Consider the following 15402-nt stretch of genomic DNA (forward strand, 5'->3'; position numbering starts at 1 on the left):
GAGCAGTACTGTGATCTACTTAACACAGCTTTTACATTCGACCATCTCTACAAAAATGCTATGTAACACCTCTTCGGTGCAGTGGAACATCAGTAAGTTAAAACAATTGTAAGAGTACTGGAGATCCTAAATTGCATTACAGTAAGATACATACCTCATATTCCAGTATATAGTCACATAAAAGCCACCAATATTAATTACAATATTGCACATATAGGAAAGAACTGATAATAGTACGCATAGGAAATAGGATCCCACTGTCCTTGACTTAATGACGAATTAAAAGCCATCTATTTTATTAGGCCAAATCCACTGTCTATTGCCATGTTTATTTTTATTGAAACACTTATTACTGACCAGCACTGGGCAAGAGTATCCGCGCCTGTGTGACTGAACAGCTGAAGCTGGAGCTGGAGCGCCTGGAATGTGGTAGATGGCTAGAGAAACGAGACTTTTATGGAAACTGCCAGTCGAGACGTAACTTCACCCACACGACATTGAGTCCGCACACGGGGAGCGGAGTACACGCGTCTCTGTGCTTAAATATATATATTTTTTATTTGTAGTTTATTCAGTTTCATTACGTTTGATTCACAATTACGGGGGACATTCTTATCAGAGAGAGGGAGGCGGAGGACAGATCCAGTTGAAAGAGGTAACTGACCCGTATAACTTTCCGTTCCCTGAGAAATATTATATCAGTCTGTATTCATTTTATCAATATAATATTTCACGTGTTAGCAAAGTTTGTAGCTCTGTCATTCATATTAGCCGTATCAAGTGAGTTCAGGTTCATAGATTTAAATATGAATGTTTTAATATAATTGTACTATATTATACAAGAATTTAAGTTATTAAAAAAGAGGAAATTCTAATATTTTTAAATGGGAAACGAAGATTTAAAAAAAACTTTGGAGAAAAAAAAAATCTGTGTATTATGGCTACATCTGTCACGCTGGTTGCTTCAGAATATTCCTTGTCGGGGACATTTGTGACACTTAACAACTGACATTTAAAATGCAGACTACCATTTGCTTTTTACGCGGCTGTAAAATTTACATTTTTCAGTGGTACTTTTGCAATCTAAATCCAATACTATCAAACATATGAATCCAGTTTGTTTTGAAATATCGTGTCATTAATTGTTGCTATTACGTTTCGAATTTCTAACCGTTTAATAATATCTCGAAAAGTATAACGCTGAAATAAGACCAGTCCATGATGAAGCAACTGTATCACAAGGGCTCTGTAAAAACTGCCTATAGACAGTCGACCATGTGAAATGACATACTGGGAAAATGCTGATATTTTATCTTTAGCATTTGGTTTCCTGCTAAGTAGTACACCCTATTCATGCAGATAGTGATTCCACTGAGTATTCACTTCACTTTTCTAATTGTTTCGCAGTTGGCTTGATATAGAATACTGCTGAGGCCTCTAAACATTCCTGTCTGATAACTAATCAAACCGAATAATTGGAAATGCTTGAAAATATTAAGTGCCATGAAAGCTTGAGCCTTCCAAAATAGAACTGGAAAATGTCAATTTTATCAGGTAGAATGCTTTACAGAGAGGTTGTGAAATAATCCATATTTAACCTAGCTAAAGATGCCATTTTAATGTGGAGCTTGAATGTCATATCACCATACATATCCAAAATAAATCAAGTTGAAGTCAAGTTGAAATGTACTTCAGAGTTTAATGATCATTTTATGTGCATCGTACTTCACTTATTAACTTCACAGTTACTACCGTTACACGTTGTATTGTATGATAGCGAAATACATATTGAATTGATATCTGTGAATACTTTCACGGATATCAGTGCAATTGATTGTATTGAGTAACCTTGGTGTACCTTTATTTCTGTGAGAAGTTTAGAATATATCGGATAAGTACACTACAGAGAAAACACAGGGATTACTACAGTCAGACACGATACTCTCTTCGAGAGCATGGCGAACGCTGCCACTTCTCACCCTGAAATCTTACAGCAAAAATAGCCGAGAGCAGATGCCCTGGACACGCATGCCGGTCTCAAATAGACTCTATAACCTGACCAGTGGCACATTAGGTGGGGGCGGAGAAGCCTCACTTCTAATCTGGGTGGCACTTAACAGTTAAGTTAAACAGAAATGACTGTTTTCCTGGATAAGAGACCTCATTACTTATTTGAGTATTGCCCTCACCTTGATGACGACGACTCACAACAACAAATGAACCCATTCACACATTATGTTTCCGCTTAGCAGAGACCGAGAAAGACCAGCGGAATCCACTCGTCACTTGTTTACATGGCGCACTCTCAAATTTTCAAACAGACATCTGTCAGTAACCTGAAGCTTTGTTTGGCTACGCATTCGACACCTCAGACGTACTGAGTGTTCAGGGAACTCCGGCGAGAGTCAGGGGATAAAGAATATGGTGACATCAAGTTTTCTTAAGAAAATAAATTTCCCTGGAATTCTTAATCTGTTATTCCACTCTCTGCCCACGTCACAGAGGCACATGAAAATGGACTCTGTCTTTAAATCCCACTTTGATTGGGGATTAGATGATACTGGGTGGTGCTACATATGGAAACGTATTGCATTGTTTGTGCTCTCTCATGTCAGATCGTATTACTGTTTTGTTGTGGCAAAATATAGGAAGCACATTCGGTAATGAAATGGAGTACTGGGCCAAACAGAAGTCAAAGCAGAGACAGCTGTAATTATTATAAAAGTAACCTTTGGCACCTGAGGTATTAATTCACAAGAAATGCTCCATTCAGTACACCCACTGAAATATCTGACTTTTCCCCTGGTATTGGAATCTCAGAGTAAATTTATTGGAGTAAAAATGATCTCTCTGTGATAACATTTGATTGAAATGCTGAGTCATGTCATAGATATTGAGCATAATGGCAATATGCTTTAAGGCTACACTGTACTGTCTACAGCTTTTATGAGTGTGAGCATATTCAATAGTATTAAATTGGACAAACTCAGAGATAATCTATTGTGCATTGAAGTTTCCTTTGAATAACTCAGTTAAACCTTTGGTTATGCTCAATGAATATGCCGTCACAGACTGCTTCAAAATGGAAATAGAGGTATTCATAAAAGAAAAAAGAACACCAGAGAGAATGTTCTGGCACAAGAGACCAAAACACAAAAACTCCAACAGTATTTTATTAAAAAAAAAAGAAAAGAAAAAAAAAGAGTTTATTTTAAAGCTTCAGTAGCATTGCAGTTTGATTTATGACTGAAAAAAGTGCACTTTGCATAAAACTCCCACAACACAATATTACTTGGAGAAAACATATGTCTTGAGTCCACGCCCTGCTGTAAATCCCAGCCAAGAGCATCTTGACCCCTTTGCGCAGATGCCAAATCTGGCCAATTCTCACCGATTTTGGGGTGTTCTATTTAAAGCTTTATAACTCCACATGTGAGCTTCACAGAGACTTGGAAAATAGCTTAAATGAAGCAGGACATTTGCACCATTTACAATATTGGATTTGTTTATATTCCTAATTTAGGTAAAAATAAAGATTTTGGGGAAAATGCAAAAATGAACTTGGTCTCCTGTAGTTTGAAATTAAATACTGAGATCACATTAAAAAACAGGTCAAATATTCATGTCCTTGGATCATGAATTCCTTAACCATGAGTGTGCAAAAGCTGAGGGTGATATGCAGAACTACTAAAGATCTATGATAAAGCAAAAAGTAAACAGTGTACCCTGGTGTCCCTTAGTGTCTCCAAAACTATCCAAAATGTCTAAATTGTGCATTGCTGTAAATCATAACATTGTCCGTTTTCACTCATGAAACTTGCTTTTGCGGAATTTTCAAGTGGAAGTATTATCTTTTCTTCAAATGGACTGTTCAAGACTATAAATGATCACTGAATCTTGAAAGGGACACCTGTATTTGTAAAAACAATAAGATTGTATATTTTGTTCCATATTTAGTTGCCAGTATTAATAATAGAATGGTGTGGTATAGCTGAACAAAAATTAATCCTGTTTATTTTGATATTTGCTATTACTATCCCTTTTCAGTAACTTTTAATGCGAGAGTAGCAAGGCGGAAACCACTGCTAACCAAGAGAAACATTAATGCTCAATTATCCCCAAGCCTTTTGGGATAACGTTCTATGGACAGATAAGTCAAAAGTGGAGCGTTTTGGACGGCCTGGGTCCTCTTATGTTTGACATAAAGCAAATAAAGCATTCCACAGTTAGAACATCATACCAACAGTCAAATAGGATGGTGGTAGTGTGATGGCGTGGGGGATGCTTTGCTGCCTTGGGACCTGGACAACCATTGTAAAAGGAACCATGAATTCTGCTCTGTACTAGAAAAGGAGAATGTCTGGTCACCTGTACGTGAGCTGAAGCTGAAGCGTAATGTGGTTATACAACAATGATCCCTGACAAAGTCCACTTCTGAATGGTGAATATTATGGTGTGGCCCAGTCAGAGTCCTGACTTGAACCTGATAGAGATGCTGTGGCAGAACCTGAAACGAGAATTTCATGCTCAAATGCCTAATTAAAGCAGTTCTGCAAATGCCTAATTAAAGCAGTTCTGCAAAGAAGAGTGGGCTAGAATGGGCTTTTCTCAGTGATGTGAAAGACTGATATGAAATTATAGGAAGCATTCATTGATCAAATAAGTGCAGAGTAAGAACAAATACCAACAGTCCCTGCGGCTTGCGAGGACCAGGAATGAAGATCACTGCCTTACATTATCATTCTCTTTGCAGTTTTGTGGAGTTATTTCAACTACTTTGCTGGACAGGTTCAATATAAAAGAAACCTACACAGATACTGTGACAACTGGCTGGTGTTGGTAAACCTTTCTTCTCTTTCTTTAGGTATCTTCTGAAGCAGCACATTCAGAGTTCAGGGTCCAGTCAAGTGTCTGACAAAAGCAGCCATGACTGACGTGGCACAAAAACAAGAGGTACGGCCACCAACTGTCTATCAGATCAGTGGCTCTCCCAGTAGACAGGACTGTTAAAAAATAAACCCTTCTGAACTTAAGTGGCCATGTATTTCACCACTTCTGCTATTGTGATGTTTAATGCAGTTAACTATAGAAAAAATACACTGCTTGTGATTAGGCCCAACATAGGTTAGGGATACTGAGCAGACAGCTAAAGAAAATCAGTTTTATCACAGAAAATCCTGGATAAAATTTATCCAGATTTATCCATAATCTATCTGAAATGTATCTAATATCTGGAATGAAATTGGACTGATGTTCAGCTCCTCCATGGTTTAATCTTTTTCAGACTCTGACCCTGGCTCTGACTGAATTTTTCCTCTGACCGTTCTTTTTCTGTCCTTTCCTGCCCCCCTGCCTATCTTTCCTGTTTGTGTGTCTGTGGATTTTTCTACCTAAAGAAACTCCTTTCCACTTCCAAACCCGTTATGAGGAGCTATGTGCCCAAGGTCGGAAAGGGGGAAGCAAAAAATAAGTTTGAGGCTATGCAGAGGGCGAGAGAGGATCGCAGTAAGAGGCGCAGCGAAGAGGAGCAGAAGAAAAGGAAGGAGCAGTATATAAAAGAGAAAGAATGGAATCGCCGAAAGCAGGAGGTTGACCTTGATAACCCCATTATTCATGTCCTGCATGGCACAGTACTGACACGTTCCTATAGACTGACAGCTAACTAACATTGTACCGTGTTGGGTGTCATCCTTTAAGTAGGTCTGTGTTACATTAAGAGTGATTCATTGAGGATCAGAATAGATATTTCATTAACCCAGACCTCTCATAAAACCTTCCAGACATCCAAAAAACAAAAACAAAAAACTAACATGCAGTATAAGTGATGTAAAAAATGGATTTTTCAGATGAATGGCCACACTGTAAGAAAACCCAGTGGTATTTCCATCATGCCACGAGAGCATAAATCATTTTGCAGAAATGGCTGAGAGATAAAACATCAGATGACCAATAAAAGGAGTATGAAAATATCTCCCTCTGTACAAATGGGCAAACTCCACATGCAGTATCCTGAAGGCTCTAGCTCCCTCTCTGTCCACCTGCTTGTTGGTTCCTCTCCCTGTGTCATATGGTTTTGGCCCACTGGTACCAGCATGTCTGCTCAGTGAGCCACAGTGCAAAGCGGACGATCCCAGACGAAATGTCGCACCTCACCGTGCTCCATTTGATCCCGCACAGATAAAGGAACTCCTCGCCTCAAGCGATGAGGAAGAGGAGAAGCCAGCCACGTCAGCAAAATCGTACGTCCCGAAGATAACAGGTAGGCAGAGGGGACAGTACTGCACGTGGGATGAGTGAGCAGTGCGTGTGTGTGCATGTGAGTATTATCACTGTGACCCTCAGCCTGGTCATTTCAGTGAGTGACAAGGATAAGGATTGGGTGGCAATGTAGTATAATGTGTAAGGAGTTGGTCTTGTAACCAACAAAGGTTCGAGTCCCTGCTAAGACACTGCCGTTGTACCCTTGAGCAAGGTACTTAACCTGCATTGCTTCAGTATATATCCAGCTGTATAAATGGATACAATGTAAATGCAATGTAAAAAGTTGTACAAGTCGTTCTGGATAAGAGAAATGTCTGTAATGTAATGGATAACAGGCAGGGAATTGTGCATCTGGGTGGACAGGCAGCGTGAAGGGGAAGTTTGCAGAGATGGCGAAACAGCGGCAGGAGGAAGACAGGAAGAGGATGGAGGAGGAGAGGAAAAGGCGAGCCACTCAGGACACACTTGAGAAGGCCAAGATCCAGAGAGAACTGGCCAAGAAGGCAGAGGAGGTGAGTAACTTTGACCTGAAAGCCCGCACAGGCGAAGGACGCTCGGATAGGGAGTGGCACAGCCAGACAAGCACTTGATTAAGCCTAGCTGTCCGTGGGGCGAGATGTCTATAGACATATTGAGTCCATTTGGTTTGCATTTGCATGACATCATTGGCACACTATATTTTGGCTTTACCTTTTTTTTCGGACACTCCTTTTCTATTTCTGTTCCATTTTCTTTGGTCCTCCACTTTTAACTGTGATTTTGTTCTGGGATTGACTGAACAAATTGCAGGAAGGAGATGATTCCCTACTTGTGAAAGTAGTTCCAACAAAACCCCCTGGCAAGATAAAAATCAACTTTGAGGACATAGAAAAGAGCCGAGAAGAGGAGGAAAAGAGGAGGACTGAGGAAGAGAAGAAGAAGAGGTACGATGAGCACAGGCGCTCTTTCCGGGACTCCAAGCGACGATCCAGGTTAATGCAGGTAAGGAGCAGCCCCAGCCTGGCATTTCCTGTTAAAAATACTGTAAATCTTTAATAACTAGTAACTGTGTATCTAATGGACCTAACTGGACCAAAATTGTATCTGTTGGCCCCTAAAGCAGGAAGAGGAGGGCCAACCCACAGAGAAGGAGCAGGTGACCCCGGGCAAGCTGAAGCTGACATTTGAGGAGCTAGAGAAGGAGAGACAGGAGATGCAGAAGAAGCAGACGGAGGAGGAGGCCCGGCGGCGACTGGAAGAAGAGAAGAAGGCCTTCGAGGAGGCGAAGCTAGAAATGGTAGCCAAGCACACTGCAGACCAAGCTCACTGCAGACCAAGCTCACATCATTAAGTTAAAATTTCATAGTAATGTGTGGATTACTACACAAAGCTCACCATATTTCCTAAAAATATTGCAATGATAGCAACGTAGTTATAAAAATAAACCAACATTCAGGAGCAAAGAGCATTGCAGCGCCAATGATGCCATTTCATGGTGGCAGATATCCCTGCCCATCCCAGCACTGTAGAGGGTCAAGCTCCATTCAATCTGACTGAGGAGTGTTCTAAGTTAACAATAATTTGTAAGGTCTTTGTCCATTAACTTTTATCTACTGTTGAAGAATTGCTTTTTTTTAGTGCCTGCAAAGCCTGCTAAAAGCAACCTTAGTTGAATGAGCATAAAATTAAAAGAAGAGTTATTGTTCAACGGACAGGGATCCGTTGAACAATAAATTGCACTACCAGTACAATCAGTTCAGATAACACTGTACTTACATGTCTCCAGAAATCGTTAATAGCCTAAATGTGTATAACAGAAAACTTTTTGTTGTTGTTTTGACCTTAAAAGCTAACTGAAAATTTTTTTAAATCAATTTGAATCAAATGAATGAGTTGGACATGAACTTGCACTTTTGCCATCCTTGTGAAAAACCTAACCTCAGTGCTAAAAACACCCTGCATGGTTTCTCCAGGGGGCTGAGGATGAGGATGAACTAGGTTCCCAGGCCGCAAAAGACGAATTCCGCCCTGGGAAGCTAAAGCTGAGCTTTGAGGAGCTGGAGAGGCAGAGAGTAGATGAAGAGCGCAAGAGAGCAGAAGAAGAGGCCAAGAGACGTATGGAAGAGGAGAGGAAAGCCTTTGCAGAAGCCAGGAAGAGCATGGTCAGTGGGATGTTCCACAAAAGCAAAAAAAAAAAAAAAAAAAAAAACTGATTCAGAAGCCTGGTTAGAACTGTAAAAAAAATGTATTTAGTGCTTCATGTCCCTTTGCAGATCTTTGATGAGGATGATGACATCTTAGCCGCCATGCTGTCCGGGGAAGGCAACAAGCCCGGAAAGCTGAGGCTAAGTTTCGAGGAGCTGGAGCGGCAGAGGAGGGAGGAGGAGCAGAGGAGGGCTGAAGAGGAGGCCAAACGGCGACTGGAGGAGGAGAAAAGGGTCTTTGCTGAAGCTCGTAAGAACATGGTAGGTGATTAGAATGCATTGTACAGGCAGTGTAGCATAATGGGTAAGGAACTGGCCTAAAAGGTCAACGGTTCTGGGGTAGGACACTGTCGTTGTACCCTTGAGCAAGGTACTTGATATTTAGTATATTTGTGTAAGTCGCTCTGGATAAGAGTGTCTGTAAATGCCTGAAATGTAGCGGATGTTCGGACTAATGCTTACATGATGAATGACCAAGCTTTAAAAGAAGAATGAAGAATGAGCCACATTACCTAGTCAACCCTCTCAAGGAAAAGTTTTAGTCATTTACCATATGGTTTCAATCATGAATGTAATTCATGTTTGGCTTACGGCAATTTTATTGCAAATATGAATGCTTCATGCACTCCTCTTTCTTGCTTTGAAATAAGAAATGCAAATGAATGGCTTGCTAGCAGCAGTATCTGCTTGAGTGTTTTTTTGTTGTTGCTTTTTTGCTTGTTAACTGACATAACCTCATTTTAAGTGGCGTCTTAAAGCACATACATTACCAGGTCACGAGAATCAAACATTTTATAAACAACTTATTACAATATTTCCAAAAAGTTGTTTTCATTTCAATTCAATATACTGTGAAGTATGATAAAAGCTCAAATGGTAAAAATGCAACACTGTCCCATTCTTCCAAATTATTTTTTGAAGAGCCCAGTGCCGGATCAGGATAAATCAATGGCCACATATGGAGATGGAGAAGTAAGACATTTTAAATTTCAAAAGACGGGTATTTGTACAGTATTCTGTATTGTTGGTGGCTAAAGCAATTTTCCTGGATACATTATAAGGTAGGAATGCAAAATGGAAGAGAAACCAAAAGGCTAAACAAGTAAACAAATGATTCTCATGCATAATTGAAGAGGTGGTTTGTTTGCAAACTAGCACTTGCAATGCATGCTAATACAAGCTGGCTTCTCAGTTACAATTACATGTGCGTTGGCTGCAATTATACCTGGGGAGTCATGTGGAATGCAGAGGAGAATGCTGGAGCAATTGCTTCTGTATGGCTGACACAGATTTTGCTGCTCTCCTGCCCCTGACAGGTGGAGGATGAGGAGGAGCTGGTGAAGAGCGAGTCACAGGAGGCGCTATGCCCCAGGAAGCTGGAGATCAACTTTGAGGAGCTCCTCAAGCAGAAACAGGAAGCAGAAAGGAGGCGCACAGAGGAAGAACGCAGACAAAAGATGGAGTTGGAGAAGAAGGCATACGAGCAGCTGAAGGAGGAGATGGGGGAGGTCAGTATCTCATGTCTCCCTAGTCAAACGCAGGGGTACACGCAATGTCTTCACTGGAGCCCTGTTTCCTAGAGCCCTGGACATGTTCAACTCATACTAGATCGTCCTACATTCATTTAACTCGATTTTAAATTTAGATAATGTGGTGACGTGACATCGACTGATACAGCTGTTTTTACCCAAATCTCGGGGTTAAATGCAACATTTCACACTTGATACTTTCGGTCAGGTTTCTTGTGAGTGGTATGTCCCAGAAATGTAATTATAGTGTGTAATCATTCCCAAGGGATGTAGGTTGTTTGAATTACAAAATAATTAAGCTCTCAACTAATATTTTCATAACTGAGCCAAATACAAAAACAGTTATTTTCCTGCTCTCCCCTATATTAGACATGACAAAACTGCCCACTGCCTATGGCCTTACATCCTTGACCACAGTATTTTTTGAGCTTAAGTTCAGTAAAACAAGTTAAACAATTGAACAATATGACAAAATACCTGGAAGACCTCAAATTTCTTAGCTGTCGCTCACATGCAAGAACTTAACTTACTCTGTAGCCTCACCTGATGACCACAATAAGTTGATGAATAAAAATAACAATTACTTTTTTAATGTCATGAGTCAGTATTTTTAATAACAAGCATGTGCAATTTCCTGTCTTTTGTAAAAGGATGAAGTAAATGAAAGTACAGAGTTGGTGAGCACAGAGTATGAAGAACTGATTAAGCTGAAACGAACTGGAACTATAAAAGCAAAGAACTTGAAATCCAAATTTGAGAAGATCAAGCAACTCACAGAAGCGGACATCCAGAAAAAGATTGAAGAGGAAAGGGCACGAAGAAAGGCCATTGACCTTGAAATCAAAGAAAGAGAAGCTGAAAGATTCCAGGAGGTATTAACATCTCTTCTGCAATTCATATAGGCTTTTCACCCCTAGTTAATAGTATTCAGGGCAAATACTAATCATACACTAGCTGGGTCTTGTTCTTATTGCTTGAAAGAAATTTCCTAACTCTTGGCTAACTTGACCACTCCTGACAAAGCTGCCAGTTGCTTTGCCTCAATTATACCTCGTTGCAATTTGTTAATAACCATAATTGCAGGTAAATATGGTTATTACTAGGGTTGTGCTGATTGACGATATATTAAGGGATCTACCTATTTTTATCTGAGATTATTGGTTCGCTACTAGATCTTTTTTTGGAAACAAAGCAAATAGATAACACTTAACGCATTATAATGAGCTAATTGGCTACATATGTTACTCAAAGGAACGTCAGCAATGTCTGTGTAGTTTTCCACTCATTCCAGAGGGTTCATATCAGGCCCCTGGAAATTGGTGAAGTTAACTTTAGCTCCAAGAGTGTCCAGATATGCATTTCTGGCATCTGGTCTGTGGCTGCGCTCATCAACACTGACTAGTGCTTGCTCGCTCCACACAGTTCTTTGATCAACACACAGTTCAGTAACCATGAAAGTTGAAACTACCTTATGGTCATGTCCCTTGTAATCTCTTCATCAGTCGTAGATTCTCCAATAATCGTATGTTGAGTCATATTCTGACCAACCAGTCGTGTCAACGTACAATGAATAAGACTTGTCTATAATTTAATTATCTAATCATGTCAAGTAAAATCACACGTTGATTCTCATTCTTGTATGTTTTTTGGGTATAACGGAGTTGAAAATGACAGAAAACCCCTTTTTTGATAATACTGAAGAATAATACTTCCTCTTCTCACAAATATTCATGAAATGTCTGTACATGCAGCAACACAAGGTCATTTCAACAATGGCACCAATGAATGTGGCTCACGTAGCTAACAGAAAGATAAGCAGTACCATTAGCTACATTTAGCCAAATTCATTGCTGCCATGGTGGAACACGCAGGCATAGCCACTAATCTTGGCTTAACCACCACACCCAATTGTAAATGCCCACCTTGGTCGTTCTGGCCCACCTAGTTCGAATGCAGGCCCAACTCTATGGCTATGCTGTTGGTAGAAAATACCTTGTTGAAATAAATATCTTTGGAAAAAATAAATAAAGCAATGACAAATATAGAGTGAAAGCAGGATAGGCTTTAGCAAGTTTTAATATTGTGAATGAGACAAAAGAGTTTGAGTAGATGTGTCTAAAAGAAGTTCAACGCACATCAACGCACCTAGCTAGTTCACCATCTAGCTAGGATCTAGAAGTGTAGACTGTTCCAGAAGACAAGGTGTTCAAAGCCCTGTGATTGAGAATTACTGCTTATGAATGTTTCCATTTAAACAGATTTTGTATAGAACCTTAGTTGTTATACAATAAGATGACTTGATAACACCTTCAAACATCTCATTTTTAGGAGGATGAAGAGGAAAGCAGTGGTGCACTTGTCAGAGCGGAGGATGCACCATTCAAGCAGAAGGTGGACATGCGAAAACGGTTTGAACAAATGGCAAAAGCCAGGGAAGAGGAGGAAAGGAAACGGATTGAAGAACAAAAACTACAGAGAATGCAGTTTGAGCAGCAAGAGATTGATGCAGCTCTCCAAAAAGTAAATGTGCCTTGTACTGCTTTTTCAGTTGTAGCCACCTTGAAGGCATCCAGCATTCAGTTTTATTGACTTGAGATCTGTCATGTTTTTGCAGGAAAGGGAAGAGGAGGAGGAAGAAGAGGGAAGCATCATCAATGGCTCAACAACCTATGAAGACGAAGAGGGTCATGCAAGATCTGGGGCTCCGTGGTTTAAAAAGCCTCTCAAAAACCAGTCTGTGGTCGATGCTGAACCCGTTAGGTTTACTGTCAAAATCACCGGCGAACCAAAGCCCGAGGTGACCTGGTGGTTTGAGGGTGAAATGCTTCAAGACTGTGAGGACTATCAGTACATTGAGAGGGGAGAGACATATTGCCTATACTTGCCAGAGACCTTCCCAGAGGATGAGGGGGAGTACATGTGCAAAGCCGTGAATAGCCGAGGCACTGCTGCCAGCACCTGCATTCTCACAATTGAAAGTAAGCATCACTCTCACTGACTGCATGCTGACGGTCTGCTTTATTCCTAATCAAGAGTGGACTGCATGCTCTGTGTTACCTCGTTTCAGTTTAATTTATCCATAACATTCTTCTCTTCTTATCTTCTAGCTGAGGACTACTGATGCCCTGGCTCCGATGCACTGCTCTACTGGAACTTTTCCTGTGCCAAATTATCTTCTGTAAAACTCCCATCCCTCGTGGTAGGGCCAAAAGGTTATGAAACAGCCAGATTTCTGCCATTCCTTCAGTGGATACAAACCACATATATCAAGCGCAAAAACAAAAAGAAAAAACTGTTTACATAATACTTCTTGTGGATCAGGACCTGAAACCAACTTCTCAACCTATTACAAGTTGTATCTATGCTGAAGCAGCAGCATAGTTTTCCAATGACTTGACCTTTATTAAAACAGTGGTCAAAGAAGCAATTGTACAATTGTTTTTGTTGTTACTGTATGGCTTCTGGAAATCTAACAGAATAGGAATCTTAATCTGTACTTTTACAGATATGCTCTAATTTGGAAAATAATTTTGTAAAAACTGCCAGAATAATCTGGCAAAAACAATTGTTTATAAAGTTTTGTATTGAAAGGCCTACCCAAATTAATGTTCCATGCCAGCTAAAATGTTATGCCTCTGTGGATCAGGTTTTTCTATTTGCTCATATGAAAAATGTGTTGGTTTGATAAAGAGTTACACTCCAGTTTTCCTACGCAAGAAGTATTTTCCTCAGTGGAACTAAAAATTAGGTGGACTGATAAAGCAATACAGTACATCAGTGTAATAAGCACTACTTTGCTGGGATTGTGTAATCTGGGTTGTACAAGTAAAAAAAAAAAATCAAATTAAAAATAGAAAAAGTATTTGATCTTAGACTAACCAAGATATCTGTGGTAGACTTATATGGAAGACCAAATGCGACAAAATGAAATAAATTGATAATTAAAGAAAAAAATGAGTAATAAATATGCCTTGAAAGCCAATGCAGTGTCCTTAGGAAATAAAAACATCATGAAATAAGACACGAAATAACAGATATTTCATTGCATATTTAATTATCAATTTATTTTATTGCTTATTTACTTCATTATCAATTTAATTTAGTCACATATGGACTTCCATAGATTTAAGTTACAATAAACTATGTAAAATACAGTACCTTGTGTTTCAATTTCTGTCCATATACCACCATACCACAAAACTGAAAAACTATTTTTCCCAGTATTTTTGCAACATGACCATTAAGTTTCGAGTCACTTTTCCTCAGGGTACACAGGCAGTTGACCACGGCTGCTTGCATACCACGTTAACAGATAATGAAGAAAATTTACTCAAGAAAAGCCTAAATTTGAAGTCCTCTACTAAAAACCTGTTGGTAATTGTGGGCACAACATGCAATATGTTGGCGAGACCATGTGAACTACAGTGCTCAATTTTACACTTCCTTCAGGGTCGTTCATTTTATAGGCATTGCAGAAATCATATGCTTCAAATAGTTTCTTTTCTTTTCCCAAGACACTTTGATTTTGGAAAGACAAGAAACTTTAAAAATCTGTGTACAGTTCAAAGTATATGTGCAATTTGTTTGAGGTATTATGGACTTCATTACAGCTAAATACACGCTCATGTTTTGCGTTTATTCTTGATAAATCAGACGATGAACAGATGTAACTGAAAACATTTAACAGTTGAAGCCCAGGGAGTAAACTGGAGCAAACGGTGCTTGTAACTCATTAGAGAAAACCAGTATTTAGAACAGATACAGCTCAAACCCCACCCAGCATTTCTCAGAGCACTATTCTGTATATACTTTCTGGGACTGGCTTGACGTGCTGCACTCTGGCAAAGCTGACCAGATGGGCAATGTTCCCACCTTTTATAACAGAACCGGAAATGCAGTAAAAACAAATATACATCTTGGCCAGATAATGGAAACAAGCCATTGTTCACTCCACCTTGATTTGGATGTGCAAAAGACCAACTTCAGTGCAAAGCAATACACACAAAACTCAGTGTAGCTTATCCTTTAGACGATGAGTCTCCCGAAAGACGAGCCACCAGATAGCTCTGGTAAATGTAAATTATTACTATCATAGTGTGTAACAGTACTATAACATAACCATTTAAAAACTTTCCCATGCTAGAGAAAGCAAGTAGAATGTTAGCTAATCAGATTTTACTGAACGGAAAGTTGTGACAAATTAGTCTAGTCTCAGAATATCATTAAAATCCATTTTCTTAAAGGTGAATAAGAACTATTATTAAACTGAAAGTGACCTAAAGCTGAATCGCAGAATCACTATATTAAGTTTACATTAAAACTGGGATCACTTTTACTGAAACCTTATTCTTATTGAAACTGAAACCTAATTTAAGTGGCCGGAAAGATAACTAGTGTCAGGGTCATAATGCAGGACCCCACTGCTAATC

General features: G+C 39.6%; 2 protein-coding genes across 5 annotated transcripts in view; both read left to right on the plus strand.

Moving 5' to 3' along the window:
• LOC135252455 (adenylate kinase isoenzyme 5-like) overlaps positions 1 to 15402 on the plus strand; it is an 84555-nt gene that overhangs the window by 34734 nt on the left and 34419 nt on the right. The gene's annotated exons all lie outside the window — the stretch shown is intronic.
• nexn (nexilin (F actin binding protein)) lies at positions 500 to 14127 on the plus strand. Of its 4 annotated transcripts, none has more exons than XM_064330514.1 (15): positions 500 to 655; positions 4865 to 4953; positions 5397 to 5588; positions 6178 to 6259; positions 6625 to 6773; positions 7051 to 7242; positions 7361 to 7537; positions 8214 to 8402; positions 8514 to 8705; positions 9366 to 9416; positions 9761 to 9952; positions 10624 to 10845; positions 12302 to 12493; positions 12588 to 12951; positions 13081 to 14127. In XM_064330514.1, the coding sequence occupies exons 2-15, from the start codon at positions 4927 to 4929 to the stop codon at positions 13092 to 13094; spliced, it is 2235 nt and encodes a 744-aa protein (XP_064186584.1). In that variant the 5' UTR covers positions 500 to 655; positions 4865 to 4926; the 3' UTR covers positions 13095 to 14127. The 4 variants fall into 4 exon arrangements, with proteins under 4 accessions (XP_064186584.1, XP_064186585.1, XP_064186588.1 ...); XM_064330515.1 differs by having other exon boundaries at positions 7364 to 7537; XM_064330518.1 differs by lacking the exon at positions 9366 to 9416 and having other exon boundaries at positions 7364 to 7537.

The sequence above is a fragment of the Anguilla rostrata genome, chromosome 4, assembly GCF_018555375.3.
Source record: "Anguilla rostrata isolate EN2019 chromosome 4, ASM1855537v3, whole genome shotgun sequence".
Classification (NCBI taxonomy): Eukaryota; Metazoa; Chordata; class Actinopteri; order Anguilliformes; family Anguillidae; genus Anguilla; species Anguilla rostrata.